General features: G+C 37.3%; 1 protein-coding gene across 1 annotated transcript in view; it reads left to right on the top strand.

Moving 5' to 3' along the window:
• The window catches only part of LOC150102627 (papilin-like), an 843,028-nt gene that overhangs the window by 153,264 nt on the left and 664,568 nt on the right, over nucleotides 1-25,196 (top strand). The window contains exons 3-4 of the mRNA XM_090399411.1: nucleotides 4,541-4,722; nucleotides 13,823-13,883. Coding sequence (XP_090255537.1) covers nucleotides 4,541-4,722; nucleotides 13,823-13,883 — 243 coding nt within the window. The remainder of the gene's footprint in view (nucleotides 1-4,540; nucleotides 4,723-13,822; nucleotides 13,884-25,196) is intronic.

Genomic DNA, 25,196 nt, shown 5'->3' with positions numbered 1-25,196 from the left:
ATACTTTTAAGGTTTAGGGAATGTTAGCCACTGCTGATTCCAAAAACAGTCCATTTGACTTATAATGACTTCTCTGTAGCACTTTTATTATTTTCCATTTGATCATGTATGAAGGGATATCCAAGGCATGGTCTGCTAATCCTGACTTGCCATAATGATGGTGCTGATTGATTTCTTGTGTTCTCTGAAATGAATGTCAAGGGTTTTTTCTGTCTGTCCATAGTAAGCTAGGTCACGAGCACAGCGCTTCATACACTCCTGGATGTGATAAAGGAGAGAACTTGTTCTTAGGTGAATGAATAAAGATTTCCAATTTTATGCATGTTTTAAATGTGGCGAGAAGTTTATATTTATTAAGCATTTTAGATATCTTTTTGGATGTTCCTTGAATGTATGGGATGATAACTATTAACAACTGTCTCTGAGAACATAAGAAATACATTCGACACCATCATTATGGCAAGTCTGGACTAGTAGATAGACCATGCCCTGGATACTGCTTCACACAGGATCAAATGAAAAAAAAAAAAAAAAGAAAAAAAAAAGTGCCACACAGAAATCATTATAAGTTAGCAAGACTATTTTTGGAATCAGCAGCAGCAGCTTTAAAACATTCCCTGAACTTCAACAAGTATGGCTGCATCAATTTATTAAAAATCTGGAAGAGAATCATTTTATGATCAAATTAATACTTAACTCTAAATTAGTCTTGCTAAGTAGGGAAGATGGTGCAATGTGTGTAGCTGAGTAGAGTAGAGTACCCTCCCATGATGAGTTCGATTCCTGGGGGTGTCATATAATAATAATAACAACTCTCTCCTTATCCAATAATAGATGGTGCCAATTAGTACTTAGTTCCTTTTGTCTGTTACAATTTTTAAGCTTGTCCCATTGTTAGCAAATTGTTGCTGTTCATGTACTGTGATGAACTGTTGTTTGTGATCTTAAGATGCTGGATATAACACTATTGAAATATCAGAAAATACACTGCTTGGAAAGAAGTCAATGGACACCCCATGTGCAAGGTGCATTGTGCTATGTAATGAGCCACGTGTTTGTAGCTGGTATAAATTAGAGGAATATGAGGCTCCTCTCAAGTTAGACCCAGACACAATTGCACTCGAGAAGGGGACTGACAAAATTTGAAAGAGGCATTGTGATGGGATGCCATGTTGTGGGCCTATCTGTTTGGTAAATTGTTGACAAATTGAGCCATCCCGGTCAACAGTCAGTGATATCATACTGAGATGAACGTGCAGGGTGTCAGCTCCAAGTGCTACCTGCAGTGGATGACCCACCACACTCCTAAATGTGACCATAGGGTATTACAATGGATAATATGTAAAAATTGCCATTCATTGACCGACATGTTGAATGCAGAGTTCCAAGTATCAACTGGAATATGAATCTGCACAAAAACATTCAGAACTGAGGCTCACATCATGGGTTTCCATGGTAGGATTGCAATATGCAATCCCCACATTATCTGAACCAACATGCAGCATTGTCTTCAGTGGTGTAAAGAGCATGTACAGTAGGACATGGAAGCTTGGAAAGCTGTGTTATGCAGTGATGAATCATGCTTCACCCTCTACCAAGAAGAAGTGTGAGTGCAGCAGATTCCTGGCGCCATGAACATTGAACTCTGAGAGGTAGCTGAACCTTCTGGACAGTGCAGTTCTTCCTGCTTTGTTGTGTTTCTATGAAACTGACCATTGTCTCTTTCAGCAAGACAATGAATCATGTCATAAGACTGCTGCTGTAACTGCATGGTCTGTGGACATGAATGTCACTGCACTTGACTGTCCTCCACAGAGCCCTGATCACAACCCTGGTGAGCATCTGTAGATGAACTGTAGTATTGGGTGAGTGAAGTAGCTGAAGAGTGAAGAGAGGTAGCTGAACATTCTGGACAATGCAGTGCTTTCTACTTTGTGATGTTTCTATGGAACTGACTATTGTCTCTTTCAGCAAGACAAGGAATCGTGTCAAGACTGCTGCTGTAACTGCATGGTCTGTGGACATGAATGTCACTGCACTTGACTGTCCTCCACAGAGCCCTGATCACAACCCTGGTGAGCATCTGTAGATGAACTGTAGTATCGGGTGAGTGAAGTAGCTGAAGAGTGAAGAGAGGTAGCTGAACATTCTGGACAATGCAGTGCTTTCTACTTTGTGATGTTTCTATGGAACTGACTATTGTCTCTTTCAGCAAGACAAGGAATCGTGTCATAAGACTGCTGCTGTAACTGCATGGGCTGTGGACATGAATGTCGCCGCACTTGACTGGTCTCCACAGAGCCCTAATCTCAACCCTGTTGAACATCTGTAGGTGAACTGGAGCATCGGGTGAGCGAAGGGACGTCTGTCCCAACAAAAGTCCAGGACCTCATGTAATGAGGTCCTGGACTTCAAATTCACATCGATTGTTAATGTATGCTTGTGGAAAGTATGCCAGATAGGATTGCTGCATTCATTGCAGCAAAATAACGTCCTACATCTTATTAAGGTGGACACCATGGCTGTTTGTTCCTCACACTATGGTGTTCATTGACTTCTTTCCAGGCAGTGTATATCTGAGAGTTGGGTTAGAAATAAAAGACTAGAGACCACCAATATGTTAGTTCTGTGCAAAATTGGGGGAATTGACAGGTACATCAATGGCAGAATCTTATTAAAAATGAAGATATTGAGAAGGAGCCTGACATTGTTGGCATTCAAGAATGTGTGAGCACAGCTAATGTAAGATCATATGGTCACTTAAACAGAATGGGAGAGGAAAGGTTTAACAAAACAGATGTTTGGTGCAAAGATGGCTCGAGACCCTAACAAAGACCAAGATCAAGGTTGCCTGATGCAGTCAGAAGTTCTCTAGAAGACAGAAATATATGATATGACAATATCAGAGTGCTGACAAGTGAAAGTCTAATTTGGAGGAAAATTATACAGTATTGTCTCAGTATCCTGTACCCACTTTGATGATACATATCAGAAAATTGGTGCTGATAATGATGCTGATGAATAAAATAATGTATGGTATTTACATGCCCTTAAGAGCAGCATGCTATGCAGATGTGCTATGCAGTGGGATATTTGTATATATTTATTATTTTTTTCAAATATATTTATTACAGTGAAGTATTAAAATTTTTTAAAAATTTGGAATGGAAAGAGTATTTATAATTTAAGTTAGGCAGATGGAGTAAGGACTCAGCACTTTCTTTCAATAAACATTCAAATTTATGAGTACAATTTTTCAAAAGTTTGGTTTTATTTCATTAGATCCTGTAACTAGTGCTGTCAATTTAATGTTGAGCCAGACCATATTTCATGAGGTTTGATATGCTGCATATCGCTGTGATGTTTTGAAATATGTTTTTTTGACAGATCTGCTATTTGTCCAAAATAAGACAGATTTCATCATGTGGCATTTTTATTTTATTCGTATGGAGTTCCCTCCCTTTTCTCCCCCATCCCTATTGGGGTGAGTTGAGCCCCCTCATGGGGGGGGTTAAGTATTTATGGCTGTATATCCATGTGTGTGTTCAAGGGGCCGGTTTGCCTGCTTGCGGGATGAAAAATCCCAGATAAACTGGGGGGAGGGGGAGGAAACCCTGCTGTCCATGCCAGACCGGCTAACTTGGCTATGGCTGAGGACGATCCTTAAGCTTCTCATGTTGGCGACGGAAATCGAACCTAGGATACTCCTTTGTGCCAATCTGCATGCATTGTACAAATTTGCCAATACATGTCATCTACATTCTTCCTTATACCCACTGAATTATAGCAACAACCAATTGCATATTTCATCCTGTTGAGTTCTTATATCACACTAGATAACCTCAAGCGAACTGCCCTCTGGATCCCTGTCCCCCCCCCCCCCCCCGATGTACTTCTACTCTTTTTGGGTTCAATTCCTCTGCTATCATTAGTAAAACCCTCCCACCATCCTGTTCCTTCTGTCTTCTCTGAAGTCACTGTATCTCTTGCATTCTAATCCCGTGACCATATCCTCAGTCAACCAAGTCTCACTAATGCCTATAACTTTTTTGTCAAGTTGAGCTGACTAATGCCAAAAATCCCTTGCCCTTATTTCAAAGATTTCTGGCATTAATGTACGTAAACTGCTATACCCCTTCATCCAACAACCTCCTTCACACCTTGTGTTGCTTAGCACTTGTTTTATAAAACAATAGGTGCTGGTATGCATTCATTGCCAGCAGGAAAAGTTCATGATTAATATGATTCCTTATGATTCCTGCATCCTTTGTCACACAACACTGTTAATAAAGGTGCTGCTACACTTAATTGTGTTCTTAGCACTGTTGTTCAGCACTTGTTTTATAAAACAATAGGTGCTGGTATGCATTCATTGCCAGCAGGAAACGTTCATGATTAAAATGATTCCTTATAATTCCTGCATCCTTATGTCACACAACACTGTCAATAAAGGTGCTTCTACACTGTAATTGTGTACTGTTTCAAAAAAAAAAAGTGTTGTGTGTGTAGATATACATATATGTATAATTTTTTTTTTCAGCATTTGCGTCATGAACGCCACAGACGAAACTATAAATACTTCATATCAAGAAATATTACACTGGGACTTCATTCTGAATTTGAAGAGGAAGGCCCCTGGAATGCCTGGAGTGACAGTAGTTCATGTTCTCGCTCCTGTGGAGGTGGGATATCAATTCAAGTACGAACATGTGGAGATACAAGGTAAACTTTTTTTTTTTTTTTTAAATTTCACAGATTTAAAAGTTTTATTTCTTCATTTGAACTTTGGTTGATTGATAATTACTATTATAAAAGATATCTTTGATATCTTTAGAAATAATAAATTATGAAATAAGCATTATGTTAATTAATTTTTTGATTGACCATAATGGTGTTAAGAGAATTATTGCAGAAAGACTTACATAACCATCAACATATTGATCACATTACACTGGAAATTCGTTCACCCACCAAGCATTTACTGTATATTCCAGTAGTCATTCAACTCGCTGTTCATCATCAACCAAGACTAAAATTTTTGCTCTTTATTTCTTTCTTCATCCCATATTTGCACAACTGTTTCAGAAATGTTCTCATCCTCGAAATTATACAGAATTCCTTGTATATAAATCTTGTAAATATCTCTGTTTGACATATCTCCTAAATTCTCAATTTACATATTCTCATCCATTCGTCTTAATCAACATATCAGAGTTTATATTGCATCAGGCACTTGTGTCATTATATTGTCTTAACTGTCCTCTTCAGAGTTTCCTCATCACATTGGAAACCTGAATAATAATAATTTTATTATTATTATTCAGGCCTCCATGGAGTTAAAAGACTCATCGCGGGAGGTCCTTCCTAGCAAACACAAAGTCTATCAAGACTCATCATGGGAGGTCCCTCCTAGGAAACACAAAGTCTGTCATACCACTCCTTAAACTCATTGACCATTCTCACTCTCACCACTCTATCAGGCAATGCATTCCATGGTTCAACTACCCTCCATGCAAAGAAACCACTCCTCACCCTCTTGCTCACAGTGTCCTTTCTTAACTTCCAGGGATGGCCCCTTGTCATCACTCCTTCCCGCTGTTCAACCAAGCAGGAGAACTCCCCAGTGTCAACCCTGTAACCACCTCTCAACAGTTTAAAAGTCTCAATCACAACACCTCTCTTTCTTCTATTCATCAAACTCTGCAGTCCACATTCCCTCAGCCGATACTCATAACTAACATTGTACAGTCCTGAAACTGTCTTTGTTATCGACCTCTATACCTTTTCCACAGTTAATTTATCCACTTCAAATACTGGGGACCAAATCTGAGAAAAACAGTCTAAATGTGGTCTGATCAGGGTCTTATACAATGGAATGATAACTCTTTTATCTCTGCAGGTCAGCATCCTTCTCATTATTGCAGCAATCCTCTGTGTTACCTTCACCACCTTTGCACTATGTTTCCTGAATTTCAGGTTTCTATCAATCATCAACCCCAGATCTCCTGTCTTCCCCCACTGCCTCCAGTATAGCTCCTCCAATAGAGTATGCAGCGTCCCATTGATGTGTCCCAAACCTCAAGACCTTACATTTTGCTGCATTAAACCGACACCCTCTAATCATTTGCCCATATGTCTAGCTTATTCAAATCCTCTTGCAGGGCTACCATATCTGCACTATTACTAATAACCCTTCCCAGCTTCACATCATCCACAAACAACTGAATAGTCCCTGCAATCCACTGACAGTGGCATTGATATAAAGGCTAAACAATAATCTTGCATACAGTAGACCATATGTGGTCTGATTAAGTCTTTGCACAACAGTACTACCACATTCTAGTCATATCAGTTATGCACTGCTGTTGTTTCTGCCTTTAAACTTCAAGTCTCTGTCACCTGTTACTCCCAGATCACATAACTCTCTCTCTCTCTCTCTCCCTCTCCCTCTCTCTCTCTCTCTCTCTCTCTCTCTCTCTCTCTCTCTCTCTCTCTCTCTCTCTCTCTCTAGTACATTTTCTGCTTTGCACTTCAAAGTGAATCACTTTACAACAAAATGAAATCCTGTGGCCTGCCACTGGTTACATTGTTCCCCATGTACAAGTTTGTGTCATTCATACAACAGTACACTACATATTATTATTATTATTACGGGCAACTCCAGGGAGTCCTTAGACTCATCAAGGGAGGCCCTAAACATCATGTCCACACAACTATACAACATTCTCACAGTATCTATCATACCTTGCCTTGAACTCACTCACCATCATAGCACCCACAACAGACTCTGGCAGCTTATTCCACTCATTTACCACTCTATAAGTAAAGAACCCAGCTCTAACACCCCTGCTAACCACACTCTTGCCCAGCTTCCATAGCTGTCCCCTAGTTCTCCTGCCACCAGTCCTGATCTCAAAAATATCCTCTGAATTAATTCTATAGAAACCCTTTAGCAATTTGAATATCTCAATCATATCTCCCCTCTTCTGCCTATCAACCAATTTCTGCAACCCACAAATCTTCAACCTGTTCTCATATGGTTCATTCCATAGACCCGCTGTCATCTTAGTCACTCGCCTCTGGATCCTCTCCACCTCCTCCCCATCAAGAAGGAACCTAGGTGACCAAATCTGGGCACAGTAGTCGAGATGCGGTCTTATCAAGGCTCGGTACAGAGGTACAATAACTTGCTTGTCTCTGCTCATCAGGGTATTTTTCAACAACCAAGTGAGTTGATGAGCTGATTTAGCTACTTTTGCAATGTGCCCCCGTACACCACCTTGTGATGTAGCATTCTCTCAGATAACTTCATGTTCACAAAGTTCAATAATATCACCATACGTTCCCTGCCCTCTTTCCCCTCAGTACATTTAGTACTTTTCGTTAAAATGCTAGTCAAATACTAAAGCAAAATTTACTTTAGAAACTCATGCGAACTGGAGAACTCTGTTCTGCAATCCATTTCTGTTCTATTCCTAATCATTTTCATATCTTAACTAAAACTGTATTTATACAGACTGGTATATATCTTGAAATGCCTGTTTGTGTGCATTTTGTACAGTTTTAGTTAAGGTATGAAAGAATGGCAAAGAATAAGATATTTCTGAATGAGGAAAAAAGAGTACAAACAGTACTTTTTTTTCCCCTTATTCAGAAATATCATATATTTTGCCATTCTTTTTCACAGAATATCTGTCCTGCTCACCATTTTATTCTATGTCTGTGGTGCATTAATTTCTAATCCCTGTAGCATTTGCTTCCCTTCTGGGTATAGCATAACATCTTTAACACTGTTATGAAGTATACTGAAAAACTCCTTATGCATTCATTCATTACCTTCTGTTGTGTATATCCTTTATAACAACTTCTTTCCTCAACGTGCTTGTGTAATCATACTCAGTAGTAGAATAGTGGTCAGTATTCCAGGCAGCTATGTAAGAGAATGGTGTTCAATTTCCCACAGCGATATAGCTTATTATTATTTTTTCTTTTTTGGGGGGTACGATGTCTATAGGCTATCTACCAAGTTTTCAGTTAACAAGTTAAATTTGATTTCCACTTGATAGATGCACTTGATTACCTTTTAATTGGGGGATGTGAGGTATTGCAGTTTATATATACTAATACCAGAAATATTTGAGGAGTTTTTGGCAATGGTTAGTTCAGATTGGCAAAAAGTTATAGGCAGTAGTGAGACTTAGTTGACCGAGAATGGTATAATCATAGAGATATGATTCAAGGGGTATAGCATTTTCAGAGAGAACAGAATGGGAGATGGAGGAATTTGTTAATGTTAGCAGAAGAAGGGAAGCCAGAAAGAGTAGAAGTACATCTGGAGGACAGAGATACAGTGGATAGTACATTTGGGCCTAGCTGGGGTTATATAGATGCCAACAGGATGAAATATATAGTTGGTTGCTGCTATAAGCCAGGGAGGATGTAAACAGCATGCATTGACAAATCAGCTCAATGAATGTAGTTTGATGGGAGGGGGGGGGCTTCAACTATGGGGGACATAGATTGGAAAAAGGAGTGGTCGCAGGGAGAAAAGGAAAAATGGAATTTATTTAGTTGCTAAAAGATAATTACTGGAGATAACATGTAATGGAGGAAATGCAAGATTCAAGAGTGCTGCATCTTATTATAGCATCACAGAACTTAGCAGTAACCACTGTAGATATGTTGCTTCTGCTTGGGGAAAGCAATCATGATCTTACTCTGGAAGGATTGCCAGATATGCAGAATTTTATGTTAAGGGAATTACAAAGCAGGTAATTATGACAGACTGAGTCAGCTTAGTGCAGTGCCATGGCATAAGAATATGGAGAGGAGAGATGTTAACAGTGCATGGGAAATGGTTAAGGGTTGTTTTGAAGAAAGCAGTATCACACTGAGTACCCAGAGTCAGAATGATATCATCAGGTAGGAGTTAGATAGATGAATAGTATCATTAAGCAGGAGTTGCATAAAAAGACAAAGTTGTGGAGGGAATATGGAGAAAAAAGGTGATCAGCAAGCTCATGAGCAGTATGAGAAGTGTGACCATATGGTAAGGGATGCTAAAAGTAATTATGGGAGGAAGCTAGCTGATGAGGTCAAAAGACCATAAAGTTTATAGCAAGTAAAAGGAAGAATGACTATGGAAGGATGACTTTAACAATGCTGATGACAGGTAGGTGACAGAAGCAAATGAAACAGTTGAGTTACTGAGTGATCATTTTGCAGCCATTCAGGTGGAGATATTCAAGTGCCAGATGTGACTGATTGAGGAATGGAGGTAGATGAATTGGAGATGCTTCTTATATTACAGAACCATAATATGAACACAGCAATGGAATTAGAAAGCATATTAGTCCATTTATTATGAAAATGTGCAATTGAATTGGTACAATCTCTAACCAAGCTGTTTAATTTTAGCCTCCATTCTGGGAAGGTATCATAGGAATGAAAAGAGGACAGAATAGTTTCACTGCATAAAGGAAATGCTAAGACAGAAGAAGCAAATTATAGGCCAATCAGGATCTCTCAGGAATAGTGGTTAAGGTTATGGAGAAGTTGTTAAAAGAAAGAATTCAGGACTGGATGGACAGGAATATGGTACTTTGTAGAGGACAACATGGTTTTGTGAAGGTCATGTCCTAGCACTTGCTTACTTTTTTTATAATAAAGTGAGGATTGAGTTGGACATAGTAACTGGCTACCCATTGATGCTGCTGGACTTTGAAATATCATTCATCAGGTTTCCACATGGAAAACTGTTGAATAAATTGGAGCAAATGGGGATGGATATAGTGATGAATTTGGTGATTTGGATAAGAGGATGGCTGATGGATAGATATAAGAGTGATGTTGGGAGAGAGGATTTTGTCTGTGCGAAGGCAGGAAACTGCTGGATTGTTGCATGGGCTGGTACAATCCTGTGATGTTTGGTTTGTACATCAGTATATAGGAAATAATTTAAGAGGAAATATTCAGTTATCTGTGATGATGTAAAGTTGGGAAGCACAACAGTCAATGAATATGATATAGATTTCCTGCAGAAGACCTAAATAGACTGCCAGTATGGGTAAAGGTAAATGGCTGCCAATTTATCATGGCTAAGTATAAGGTTATGCACTTTGAGATGAAAAGATCACGCATTGTGTACTACATTGATGGAATGAACTGTAGGAAACTGATGAGGCCAAGGACTTGAGGGTGATGGTAGTTGAAATTTAGAGGACTGATTACAAAAGTAGCCAAACCAGCACATATTTAAGTGGCTGTCGAACACACTAAAAAGCAAGGATAAGGAGGGTTTTATTCAAGGCTTTAATAAGGTGACATATGGACTACTGTATGCAGATCTGGTCACCTGGGTTCCATGAGCATGAAGAAGTGATGGAGAGGATCCATTGGCAGGTGACCAAGATTTTGGCAAGTCTATGAAATGCTCTGTATGAGAATAGATTGAAGGTCTGTGTGCTTCAAAAACCAGCTCATAAATGAATAAGAAGGTAATGATGGAAATGAGTATGTGTCATTAAAGGGGCTTTCAGTACATGGCAAGAAGGGAAAGATCAAGGGGTTACCCCTAGGAACTGTATAAGAGTATGTTTAGCATGGGTGTTAGAATTAGAATGAATTCAAGGAGAGTTATAATAGGTATTTTGTGAACAGTGGTTAGGACAGATAAGTCTTTGACTCCATTGAGAGATGCCAGAGACAAAATAATAATGATAATTATAATAATAATATAGCCGACCTGGTTGACTGAGTGGTTAGCATATCCACTCTATAGCCAAAAGGCTGTGGGTTCGAATCCCGCTGTGGGCATGGACGTTTGTGATTGTCTGTGATAATATTAGTGGTGGTGGTCAGTGGTAGATGGCGTTGGTGTAGGTGATGAAGGTAGTTATGGTTGCTGGAGTGGTGGAGACAAGAGTTGTAGAGGAGGTACTCTCCCTTGATGAGTCTTTGGACTCCCTGGAGGTGTTATATAATAATAATAATATATTATTATTTAGACACTTCCATGGGGTCATAGGACTTATCAAGGAAACCTCACATTCAAAACAATGCCTTTGCTGATTTAATTAGACAGTCAGCTTTCACTTTGGAAAATTCTTGCTTACTAGAATTCTGGAGGGAATAGAATACTTTCTCAATATGCTGCCATGTATTGAAAAAAAGTCCCTCCTGCAAAAATTCTAAATCAAATCACTTCAATAATTTATGTTTCTAATGTTTTCTCTCTTTTCTATCTGGTTAGGCAGATGAGGGTAATGTTATCTGTGAAAGTCAACATGGATTTGTGAAGGGGCACTCTTGTTTTAGCAATATGCTAGCCTTTTATGATAAAGTTACAAGAGCATTAGATGAGGGAAAGGCATATACTGCCATTTTCTTAGATGTAGCAAAGGCATTTGACAGGGTGCCACACGATAAGCTGATATTTAAGTTGAAGCACATGGGTCTGGATGTCAGATTGGTCAACTGGATTCAGGATTGGCTGTCCGATAGGTATCAGAGAGTTGTGTATGGTGAGGCAGTTTCAAGGAGCAGAGGGTTACAAGTGGGGGTCCCACAGACTCAGTACTGGGACCTATATTGTTTAACCTTTATATCAATGACATTGTCAGAGGATTGCAAGGGGATATTCAGTTGTTTGCAGATGATGCGAAGCTGGGAGGGATTATTAGTAATAGTGCAGATGTGGCAGCCCTGCAAGAGGATTTGAATAAGCTAGTTAGATGGGCAAATGAATGGGGGTATCGGTTTAATGCAGCAAAATGTAAGGTCTTGAGGTTTGAGAAACATCGATGGGACACTGCATACTCTATTGGAGGAGCTATACTGCAGGCAGCGGGGGAGACATGGGGTTGATGATTGATAAAAACCTGAAATTCAGGAAACATATTGCAAAGGTGGTGAAGCACAGAGGATTGCTGCAATAATGAGAAGGACACTGACCTGCAGAGATAAAACAGTTATCATTCCGTTGTATAAGACCCTGGTCAGACCCACACTTAGACTATTGTTCTCAGATTTGGTCCCCAGGATTTGAAGGGGATAAATTAACTGTAGAAAGGATACAAAGGCAGATAACAAAGACAGTTTCAGGACTGTACAGTGATTGTTATTAGGATCGGCTGAGGGAATGTGGACTGCAGAGTTTGGTGGATAGAAGAAGGAGAGGTGATATGATTGAGACTTTTAAACCATTGAGAGGTGGTTACAGGGTTGACACTGGGGAGTTCTTTCGCTTGGTTGAACAGTGGGAAGGAGTGATGACAAGAGGCCATCCCTGGAAGTTACGAAAGGAAACTGTGAGCAAGAGGGTGAGGAGTGGTTTCTTTGCATAGAGGGTGGTTGAACCATGGAATGCATTGTCTGATGGAGTGGTGAGAGAGCGAGAATAGTCAATGAGTTCAAGGAGTGGTATGATAGACTTTGTGTTTCTTAGGGGGGGGGACCTCCCCTCGATGAGTCTTGATAGACTTTGTGTTTCTTAGGAAGGACCTCCCACAATGAGTCTTTTGACTCCATCATGGAGGCCTGAATAATAATAATAAGAGAACAAACTATGAAAAAGTTCTAGTTCTTGTAATAAAAATTCACTATAAGAGATTATCCCTTATTACAAACTGTTCCTGCTGTCCTTATTAGTTTTCTATAATGCAAGTTGTCTATACTAACCATGCAGCTATCACTCCCTCAAAGAAACTATTTCACTCATTTGTTATTCAGCATCAGCTAAGAATGTAATCCTCACAGTTTTGCTAATTGTTTTTAACACAATTTCCAGAGATTCGGGAGGAAATAGAATACTTTCTCAATATGCTGCCATGTATTGAAAAATGTCCCTCCTGCAGAAAGTTCTAAATCAAATCACTTCAATAATTTATGTTTCTAATGTTTTCTCTCTTTTCTATCTGTTTATTAAACTTTATAACCCAAAAACCTTAATCACTATTTCATAATGAGCATTCCATGGACATGATATCATTTTGCTTACCTTTTCTCTACATTCTCTTCAGAACCCCTTTTATCCACACAAAACCAAGGCAACGATACCTTATGCATAGCAGTCTTTAACTCAAGCATTTTGACTAATCATTCTTTAACTGATTCTGAGCACATATTCAGATTATGAGATGATTTAAAGTAATCTTTCCAATTTCAAATATGTATTATGCAAACAAATTTGCATAGTACTTTTCATAATGAATTCTGTTCTACAGAATTCATTATGAAGGTATATTGTGTTGTATACCAGGAAATATGTGGCAATCTTCTAATATCCAGATAATATATGGCGTATACCAGATATCATGATAATCCAACAGTTATTGTTTCATTATTAATTTCCTAGCAACAGCTTTTCTCGCAGATTGTTCTCTTCAGTTTTGGGATTGGATAATGTGTGCAATCATTGATATTTTTAGTGATGGGCTGAATTTTTACCAGAAATTCATTGGGTCCATTTTATATATAAATTGGGATTTCTTAGAGATTAATGCTAGGTAACTTGCAGCAGACCTCCATGTATTTTGTAAGGAATGGAGAGAATTGATTGGGACTTTAGAATAAGTGGCATATTTTTATATAAATTTAGTTGTAGTTAGTGCATTTTTTAAGTTAAAAAAGAACAATGTTATGTATCATGGTGGGTAGTAAATTAGACATCTATTCTTCACCTTCTCATGATACACCCTATTAGGACTTAGTGAAACAAATTCTCATTAGTATATTGTTATTTATTTTTATTTATAGATTTTTTTTTTTTGTGTTGTGTAAAGAATAAAGTGTAATTCTTAATATTTTTTCCCCTTTGCTATAGTGCCGATGGTTATCCATCTTGTCTTGGACCTTCCAAACGATATTTTTCCTGCAACATACAGGTAAATAATTTTCTTTAAAAAACATACAGTTATGAATTTTTTCTTTCCAAGCTTATTTGTAATTGTGAACAGGAATATAAAAATTTAATTTAAGTAAGTGGCATCAAATCACCAGAAAAGCTAGGTTGGAAAACTGAAAAAAATAGATGATAGAATGGGTGATGGGGATAAAATCATAAACATCAAAGGTAGAACTCTCCACTAGTATTTGCTCCTCCCTTTATATGGGTAGTAGCGTGGGCATGATTAAAAGTTCATACATATTTATTAATTTCATATTTTTATATAAATTTAGTTGTAGTTACTGCATTTTTTAAGTTAAAAAAGAACAATATTATGTATCATGGTGGGTAGTAAATTAATGATAACACAATATTTTGAAGATCTTATTTACTTTTTTTGTATTTTATTTTAATCATACTTAATATTTAAGTTTATTTAAGTTATGCAAATTTTAAATTTAAGTTATTTCAGTTTTTATTATTCCTAGAGCCTCTGTAGCTCAGTTGGTTTAGATGAACCCTTGTTGGAAGGACCCAGTTCAATTCTCATCTATGACATGAGGAACCTTTATCAGGTGTTTTCAATGAAATGGTGAGTTAGCCAGTCTCGTATGGAAATGGAGAGTTTTCCTCCCAGAAAATTGGATTTTTCATCCCTCAAAACACTGGCCAGCAGAAAACACAATTTACAGACAAATATACATTATAGCCAATATACACACACATTATAGCCAATAGCTTAATATTGACTTCATGAGATGGTGATATACTTCCCCATAAGTGGCCTCATGGTCATTGTATTATCATATCATATTCTAATTAATTAATTTATTTATTGTTCCTCAACCTTCATTTTTACTTTTATTTTCTTATTGATTACTGTTTCTTATTAAAAAACTGAATAAAAACTAACTGATTTGACATGAGTTTCCTGAAAAAACAAACTTGAATGAATGGTGAGAATGTATCAGTAAGTTCACCAAAGGTATGCAGACATTTATAATGATATGAATGTCAATGAGTATTAATATCATTCTCACGAATTGGGTTATGGAACTGGGAGAAGGGATGGATGTTTTGGTTTTGGACTTTTCTGAGAGTTTATGGCAACAGGAAAGAAAAAGTGCCCAATTGAGCCAATCAAACTGCAGATGTAAATAAACTAAAAAGCCAGGAAGTAATTTGTTACATTTATACACAAATGCTAGGAGCATTAGAAACAAAGTTGTTAAGCTTGTTGCTTTGGTGCATATGTTCTGGCCTGAAATTGTTGGCATTAGTGAAACTCTCAGAGTCAGGTCACACTAATGCCAAGTTTCTCAGTTTCTACACTAATTATACTCAAATCATCTGATATCATTAGTAGTACAGTTGATGTAGAAACTGAGGTATGCAGTAGTAGTAATAATGGTCCATGTAGCAGGGTGTTTAAGGTTATCAGGTGTGAAGTGGAGACCAACATGATTTTGTTACAAGCCTGGTAGTTCATTTGCTGGAGGATAATGAAATGCATTGCCAAATTATTCTGATGAGTACTAAATGAATAATCATTATGAATGATTTAACTTATCCAAGCATCGATTGGGTAACAGAGAGAACTCATGTTAAGAATGAAGGAAAATTTATTCAGCTATTACAAGACAACTTTCTTAAGCATCACATAAAAGAGGGAACTTGAGATCAAAAAGCATTAATTAAAAGGATATGACCATTTCTCCACTGGTTGGTGATAGTAATAATGAAACCTTACTGACCTGGGAAGTAACAAAGTATATGGATGTTCCATTTAGGAAAGATTACATGCTGAACTACGAATCTGGAAATTATGACAAAGGAGAATATTATGTTTGACTCCATGCTATCAATTACTTAATGGGAAGAATATCAGCACTGCAGGGGAAGCCTTGTAAAGATACTTAAATGATGCAGCATATGAATGTGTCCCTAGAGTTCAATGAACAGTAGATATAGAAGTAGATATAAATATATCTTCTTCTTATGAAGAAGATTATATGGTAGGAATATTGTGAAAATAAGGATGAGAGGGGTATGAAATATTTAAAATATAGGCTAAGAAAGTTATGAGTATTGTTTGGAAAACTAAGTCAGAGTATGTAAAGAAATTGGCTGTACTGACTAAAAGTAACCTAAAGAATTTTATTGTGCTACAAGTAAAAGAAAGAATGAATCTGGAAAAATAACTTTACTGAATATAGACAGTATACTTGTGTCTGAAGCAGATGTGCTTGTTCAATAATGAGTATGCTCACATTGCTAAAATCTTCAACCTGGTGTATGTAACATGGCACACATGCTACCAGTACATTGGAGATAGAGATGCATGAGATGGAGGTTCTAGGGATGTTATATAATCTAAAATTTGCTAAAGGAACGATCAGCCAAACTCATTAGGCTCTTGACATATTTGTATGATCTTAGTCTCAGCTCAGATTCACAACTGCTACAGTGTATTTCTGTAGTAGTTGTGAAGATTTTAGAGAAAGCATAAGAACTTTTGATACACAAATGGGTTGGTAGACAAGCAACACTTTGATAGGAACAGCATGGGTTTACTAGGTCATGTCTGAGCAGTTTGCTCATTTTTATATAATAATGTCATGGCTGAGTTGGATAAAGGGACTGGGTATGCTATAATATCCAGGCCTTTTATCCAGTATGATGGACTTTATTAAGGCATTTGATATGATACCACATGAACAGCAGTTGCATAAATTGGAGGATTGTGCAATTGAATATAAACTGTTGATCTGGATAAGTGGATAGCTGATTGATAGGTTAGAAAGTGATGTGTGTGTGTGTGTGTGTGGAGAAAGAAATCTGCCTGATTTAAAATGACCAATGGGATACCTAAGAGCAGTCAGTCATTTGACCATTGTTGTGCAATATATATGTTAATGATATGGCGAAGGACCTGTCAGGAGATGTTCAGCTGTTTGCTGATGATGCAGACATAGAATAGTACAATCAGGGAGCTACTGATATAGCACTTACAGAATGATTCAAATAGGTTGGAAGTGTGGACAAATGATATGATGGTTGTTAATTCAATATTAGTAAGTGTAAAGTAATGAACTTTTAGATGATGAGAATTTCAACATCATATTATATTCATGGGTTTATGCTTAGAGAAACCGGTGAGACAAGGGATCTTGAAGTTATGGAGGATAGATAAGTTAAAGTTCAAAAGTCACATTGCAAAAATTACAAATACAACTAAAAGGATAACTGCAACATTGAAACAAACACATATAATGATAAGTGAAAAGAAGCTGCAAGGAAAGAATGTCGATAGTCCATGGGAAGTGGTCAGGGATTGTCTGAGAGAAGTAGTATCAGACTACATACCCACTGTCAGGAGGATAAAAAAGCAAGAGCTGAAAAAAAAAACTGTTGAGAGAATATAAAGAAAAAGATGATCAGTATACTCATGAGCACTACAGAGTGCAAGCAAGAAAGATAACTGGTATGGTATGAAAGGGGACAAATCAGATTATGAGAAAAACTTAGCTAAACAGGACAAAGTAAATCCAAAAGAGTTTTTTCGTTATGTAACAAGTAAGAGGAAAAATGACTATGAAAGGATGGCTTGAATAAATGCTAAATAGTAGGAGGGTGACAGGAGCAAAAGAAATAATTGAATTGCTGAGTGGTAATTTTGCATCCTGGTAGAAATTTTGCAGTTACTGGTGTGACAGAGGCACATGTCAAAATTGAGGTAGATGAACAGGAGGTGCACAGCATGTTGACAAATATCAATATGAATACAGCAGTGGGACTGGATGGCATGTCAACCCATGTACAACTTGAATGTGCAAGAGAATTGTCATTGCCTCTGATGTTCAATTGGCATTGGCTTAGAGTTGTTCAATCAAAGTCTCAGATGTGACAAGGTTCCAATTGGGTAGAAAGAGGGTAACATAGAACTATTACATAAAGGTGGTGCCAAGACAGAAGTAGCAAATTATAGACCATTTTAATATCTCAGGAGTGCTTGTTAAAGTATTTGAAAAGTCGGTTAAAGGTAAAATCCAACAGTGGGAGGATATGGATATGATATTATATAATGGACAGCATAGTTTTTTGAAAGGTGGGTACTTGTCTTAGTAATGTACTCATCTTTTATAATAAAGTAAAAATGGAATTGGATGGAGGAAATGGTTACATCGTGATGCTGCTGGACTTTGAAAAGGCATTTAACAGAACACCAAATCGAAAACTTTTACAAAAGTTGGAGCAAATGGAAATGGATATGAAGCTAGTAGCATAGATAGGGAGGTTGCTGACAGTCAGATATCAGAGTAGTATGTGGCAGAATGGAATCTAGGAGAATGTGGGTGACTGCTGGAGTACCTCAGGGCTCTGTATTGTTATACAAATTAAAGAATTACTACTCTTTAATTTGTATATCAATGATATAGGGAAAGATTTAAAGAAGGATATTCAGTTGTTTGCTGATGATGATGCAAAACTGGGAGAGCATTATTTGATAAAGGTGATGTAGATGTCCTTTTGGTGATTTAAATAAATTGGCATTCTGTGCAAAGGATAATAATTGTCAATTTAATGTTGTGAAAAGTAAGGTTCTGCACTTCAGTTTGAAAAGGTAATGGAAAGTAGGAAATTGATGAGGGTAGAGACTAGGGATTGATAATAGTGGACAGAGTTGAAGTTCAGAGGGCATATTGAAAAAGTTGGTAAAACAGCTCAACAAATAATTTGTATGTTGAAAAACACTAACAAGTAAAGATAAGGAAGTTATTATCCCTCTTTATAAGGCTATGATTCGGCCACATCTTCACTATTGTGCACAGATTTGGTCACCTGGGTTTCTTGGGAATCAGGTAGTAGTAGAGAGAATTCAGAGATGTGTGACTTACCTGGTCACCGGTCTGTGGAATTATTATTATCCCAAGACCCCCATCTAGTCAAAGACTTATCGTAGGACGTCCCTTTGTCATACACACAGCTCATCATACCATGCCTTAAGTATTGAAATTCTCTGCAGACACCATATTCTCAGACAATGCATTCCAATTATTCATTAACACTCCAAAAAAATCTGTTTCTCACTCCCTTGCTCACACCCTTCTTTCACAGATTCTGGGGATGACCACTTCTTCCTTCTCCCATCATTTTATGAAAAACCTCTTCAACATTAATCCTATAACAACTCTTTACCAACTTGCACATCTCTTTCATATCCCCCCCCCTCTTCCTATTTACGAGACTCAGTAGATTGCACCTTCTCAAACCTTTCTTCATATTCAACATTCCAGAGACCAGAAACTACCTAAATGACAATTGCCTCTGAATCCTTTCCAGTATCTCTTCATCCTTTAAAACCAGGTGATCAAAATCTGTACACAGTAGTCTATACATGGCCTAATCATGGCCTTATACAATGGAACCAGGATTTCTGTACTTCTATAAGTCAGTGTCCTCTGTATCATTGCTGGAATTGGTTGGGCTTTCATCATAATTTTGACAATGTGCCTTCTAAATTTCAGATCCTTATCCACCATCATCCCAATATCTCTTATTTCCTCCACATCCAACAATACTTTCTCACCAAGAGTAAATTCTGCATCCTGTCTTGGATTTCCAAATTTTAAAACCTACATTTTGCAACATTCAACTGGTATCTCCACTCCCATGCTGATTTGCTCAGTCTATTCAAGTCTTCTTGTGAGGTCACAACATCTGCTCTTTTCCTCATAGCTACTCCCAACTTTGCATCTGCAAATAACTGAATACCTTCATTCAAATTTTCAACAATATCACTAATGTACAAGTTAAACATCAATAGTGCTAAAACAGACCCTCCCCCTCCACCTCAGGAAACCACTAGTGACTTTCCTCTTTCAGGATATTGCTCAAATACCTATCATAGAGCCAATTTCAAATCCAATGCACTAGTCTAATATCCAGCACCATCTTCTCTAGTTTGCTGTTAACTTATCATGGGTAATCTATCAAAAGCATTTCTGAAATCTAAGAACCACTGTGTATCCATCTCCCTTGTCCAGTGTAGCTATCACCTTATTGTAACAAGTAAGCAGGTTACTGACAGATGATCTCTCCATGTTGTCCATCCACGATAATACCACTGCTGTCAACCTAATTCTGGATCCTGCTTCCCACTAGCCTCTCCAACACTAACCAGAACACCTGACACACAGATTGGCCTATAATTTGATGCTTGAGTTCTATCACCTCTTTTATGAAGTGGCTCAATCTTGCCTTCCTTCCACTCCTTCTGAACTTGATCCAATGCAGAACTCATGTTAAACATATATGCAAAGGCAGATTGTCCATTCTGGCACATTCCTTCAAAATGTGTAGTGATATATCATCAAGTCTCACGACCTTATTAACATAGAGTTTGCTCAATTCCTCATATACCTCTTGCTCGTCCATAGTCAACCTCTCCTCCTCATCTACTGCTCTCAAACTCTCCATGATGTCACATTCACAAGGATGAAACACCTTTATAAACTGCTCATTAAATACCTGAACTATATTCTCTGCAGCAGTTGTCTGTGTATTATATTTTCCAATTGTTGTCATCTTACTTACCATAATCATTCTTTTTTTTTTTTTGCTAGATACATATCAAAAGAACTCCATGGGATTTTTTTTGGCTTCATTAGCTAACTACTGCTCATACTTCACTTTTGCTATCCTTAACAACTGAGTCAACCACTTTGCCTGTGCTCCTCATGAAATTGATTATAACAAGTCATGTTATGTTGCCTCCATAATTGGGTTGGAGGCAACATTGTGATTGGTCGGTAAATTTAGAGCTTGTGTAAAATTAGTGATTTTTATCTGTTTTATTGTGTTTTTCCCTTAGAAATTTAGTGTTTTATAGTATATTAGTGTGGATTTTTGTGTTTTTAATGTATTTGGTGTTTTATAAACACATTTTTCTTAAGATGTTGTAATAATAAATATAATTTAAAATGGTGCCAAAATGCACAAGAACTGTAACTCTAAGAAGAGCAGCAAAATTGAAAACAAGAAGGCTTGTCCTACTAAGGAAGTTATTGAAGATATTGAGGAGGTTATTAAAAATGAATTGACCTCCAAAATAGTGAAATTAAAGCAGATTATCAGAGAGATGACATGGGAATTACAGAAAGTCGAGAGACGTTTTGAATGAACATAAGGAAGAAAACAAAATGAAACAGCAAAATAAGAAACAACTAAAAAACAGAATCAGGTAAGTCAGTAATTAACATTATTTGTAAAAAGAAAGATGTTATTTGGTATGTTGACTCCATCATAAAACATGCTGTTGATGAGTGCATTATAACTTAAAGTCTTCCAGGAGCAAAAATTAAAAATATAATGCAAGCAGTTCAAACACAAAGGAAAGTAAATGAGATCATAATTGTAGTGGATACTAACAAGATAACTAATTATAAGTTCAGTATGAGAGAGGACATGAAAGGGTTGTCGGAAGAGGCGAGAGTGAAGAGCGAGAAATTGAAAATATTAAGCATATTACCTTAATATGATAAAAATGAATTAAGAAGAATGGTTATGATCACATACAATTCGATGCGTAGGCTGTGTGGAAGAATGGATGCAACTTTTTGGATGTGTGGAGTGAGTTTGAAGGAAGATTAGATTTGCATAAGAGGGACAGCTTACACTTCAATGCATTTGGTATCAGGAGTCTTGTAAAACTAATAACTGGTATAAGACCTAATACAGAGAGTCAGGGAACTAAATTATAATGGGAGGAATGGTGAAAATATGAGTGTAGCCCAATTTGCTAAAATATATGAACCTGGTGTATGCAACATTAAGTTCACTGTTACCTCTTCACTTAATGAAGAAACTCAGATGTATGATGAGGTGGTATTAGAACTGTTGCACAAACTGAATAAGAATTCAGCAATAGGTATTGATGGGATATCAACACGAGTGCTAAAAGAGTGTTCAGCTGAACTGGCTATTTGTTTGACCAGGCTATATAATTTGAGTCTTAGAACAGGGAATATTCCATAGGAATGGAAAGAATGTATGGTAATCCCATTGCACAAGGGTGGTGTGAGTGTATCCATAGATACACTCACACCGATGTATCCAACTATCAACCAATTGGAATTTCAGGAGTGATGATGAAGATTTTGGAAATACTGATCAGGGCTTGCATTCAGAAATGGGATGACAATGAATCTCTACTTTGCAATCAACAGCATGGGTTTACTAAGGGAAGGTCATGTTTTAGCAACTTGCTCACATTTTATAACAATGTTACCATTGAACTAGACAAGGGGAATGGATACACCATGATACTTTTGGATTTTGTTAAGGCTTTTGACAGAATACAGCATGGAAGACTGTTGCATAAATTGGAGAATATGGGTTTGGATTATAGAATATTAGCTGGATAAGAAGATGGCTGACTGACAGATATCAAAAAGTAGTATATGGGGGATGTGAGTCTGCAAGATTTAAGGTAACCAGTAGTGTACCACAAGGATCAGTCCTTGGTCCATTATTATTCAATCTGTACATTAATGATATTGGGAAGGATTTGACATGTGACATACAGCTATTTGCTGATGATGCAAAAATAGGTAGGTAATCAGGAGTGCTGCTGATATGCAGTACTTGCAGAATGATTTGAATAGGCTGGAATTGTGGGCATGTAAAAATGGCCGTCATTTCAATGTTAATGAGTACAAAGTCATGCACTTTGGTGTGATTAGATATCCAATGTCATATTAGATTGGTGGGATTATGCTTTAAGAAATTAATAAAGCTGGGGATCTTGCAGTTAGCAGATAGCAAGTTGAAGTTCAGGGGCCATGTAGCAAAGATTGCAAATACAACTCAAAAGATTATTGCAATGCTGAAATGAACTTTCACGTGTAAAGATAAGGTTATTTTGCCTCTTTACAATGGCTTGATAAGACCTCATTTGGACTATTGTGTGCAGGTCTGGTCTTCTGGTTTCCATTGTGATTCTGATACAGTTGAGAACTCTGCCTTGTATGGACATAACTCTTTCTCTATCATCAATAAAGCTCCAACTCCCTTTTTACCCTTTCTACCTTCACAAAAATAATCATACCCTTCCATCTCTATTCCTGTCAGGATGCCATCCACGTCTCACTTATTCCAACAATTTTTCTGTGAATGAACTCAATCAGTGCAACAGTTTCATTTCCCTTATTTCAGATACTTCTAGCATTTGTATACTATCAAACAAGACAGCTCATTCTTGGATCTATAACAAGTTTCACTGTTGCAACTCGTTAGATGTGACTTTTTCATACCTTCCTCGAGTCATTTCTTTTTCTCCATACTCATCCCAGAACCGTCTTCAAATCCATCTGTTCTCCCTACATCCTAGGCAATCCCATTCCCTTCTTGTATACACATACCTTCACTTCCTCTTTGAGCATCAACCTTTCTCATTCTGTGTATCTCATTCCTCATCTCATCACCATCTTACCTGGGCAACACACTGCTACCCTTTCTTGTCGCACTATTTACTTTTATCCTTCTCAAGAACCTACTGAATCCAATCTTAAATTCTCCTTTTTCCCAGTCAAGTCATTTGTTCCTACTATTACTGCCAATCCTTTTGTTCACTTACTTCTCATATCCACTGTCACAATTACTCTATTCATTTTACCTTCAAGAAAACAAATCTTGTGCATTTTCTCATTTACCACATCTCTAATAATCGAATCTCCATACAATGCTACTGGCTAGTCTTTTGTTACTTCTTTCATACCAACATAATTTGTTCCCATCTTCTTCAGTCCTTCATGAATATCTACTATTCTCTTCATTTCAATTTGCATCCACTTCATCTCTTACCTCACCTTCATCAACTCAGCATTCAAATCTTGCATCATTTTTTGCTATCATTCACTCTTGCTATCTTATTGTCAGTATCACAAGCTTGTTTTCCATTAACCCCACTCACAATTTAAACCATTAATTGCACTCTTTTTTCCATATCATTATCATACACTTTATCATCAGCTGAACTGAATCTTTGGTTAGCACTTCTTATATATAGCATTCAGTGTTACAACCATATTAATATAGCTGCATATTTCATAAAAATATGTAACTTCAACATATTTTTATATGTAGAATATGTAGTTCTACAGCCTTATCAATATCCATCCTATATAAAATCTCCTGGATTTCTTATAGCCAATCTCCTTCTGTACTTAACATATTATTCTATTACTAATAGTGTCACTTTTCTAGTTTCTGTCTTATCTTTTTCTTCTTCTTCTTCTTCTTCTTCTTCAGCACTACAGCCCCGTGTAGGGCCTTGGCTTCCCATTTTTGGGTTTCATAACTCACTACGAGGTGGGGTCGTTACCCCATACTCAACCATGTGTAATTGTCTGTGAAGCACTGTGTTCTTAAGACCAGTTTGTCTGCTTTGCGAGAGGAAAAAACCCCAGATAAACTGGGGAGAAAAACCCTGCAGTCCATGCCCAAGACTGGGTAACTTGGCTATGTCTAAGAAAGATCCTTAGTTCCTCACATCAGCGATGAGAATCGAATGCAGGACACTCCTTTCTCAGGCATATGGTTGTGGAGTGCATAACCACTCGGCTAATTACGCAGACTGTTTCTATTGTTTTATATTAATTATAAATCTTTTCATTAAATGTCCTGTTGCAGAGCATGAATAATAACAAGATATCAAACATGCTTATTTGTTCTCTTTTAATGTACAGTTGTACATTGCTTGTTTTAAATATGTTGTAACTAGTCTTCATTCACTATTAAATTCTTTCTGTTACAGTTTATCCACTTGTATTGTTTTAGCTTACTGTAAAGCTGTCTATAGTCTCTTTATATAGAATCCACTCATCTGTACTTTTTTCATTGTCATTGTAGGTACTTTTAAATCATTGTCATAATTACATATTATTATTATTAACAGCATCTCCATGGAGTCTGGAGGCTCATTGTGGAAGACCCAATCAACCATCATATACAAATACTATCATACCTCTCCTTGAATCCATTCACAACCAATTCTGGCAATAAATTCCACTCACTCACCACTCTCCATGTAAAAAAGTCTGGTCTGCACACCCCTGCTAATCACACTCTTACACAACTTCCATGGAGATGGCCCTGGTTCTCTGACTATTTGTCATATATTGAAAAATTTCATTTGCATCAATTTTATAAAATCCCTTTAATATCTTAAAAGTTTCTATCATGTCCCCTCTTTTTCGCCTATCAACTAAACTTTATAACCCACAAACCTTCAACCTATTCTCGCAAAGAG

The sequence above is a fragment of the Typopeltis vanoorti genome, chromosome 10 (assembly GCF_054136105.1).
Source record: "Typopeltis vanoorti isolate ZY-2024b chromosome 10, IOZ_Tvanoo_1.0, whole genome shotgun sequence".
NCBI lineage: Eukaryota > Metazoa > Arthropoda > Arachnida > Uropygi > Thelyphonidae > Typopeltis > Typopeltis vanoorti.
The sequence above is the reverse complement of the archived record's forward strand: the minus strand, read 5'-3'. Positions and strand labels throughout refer to the sequence as shown.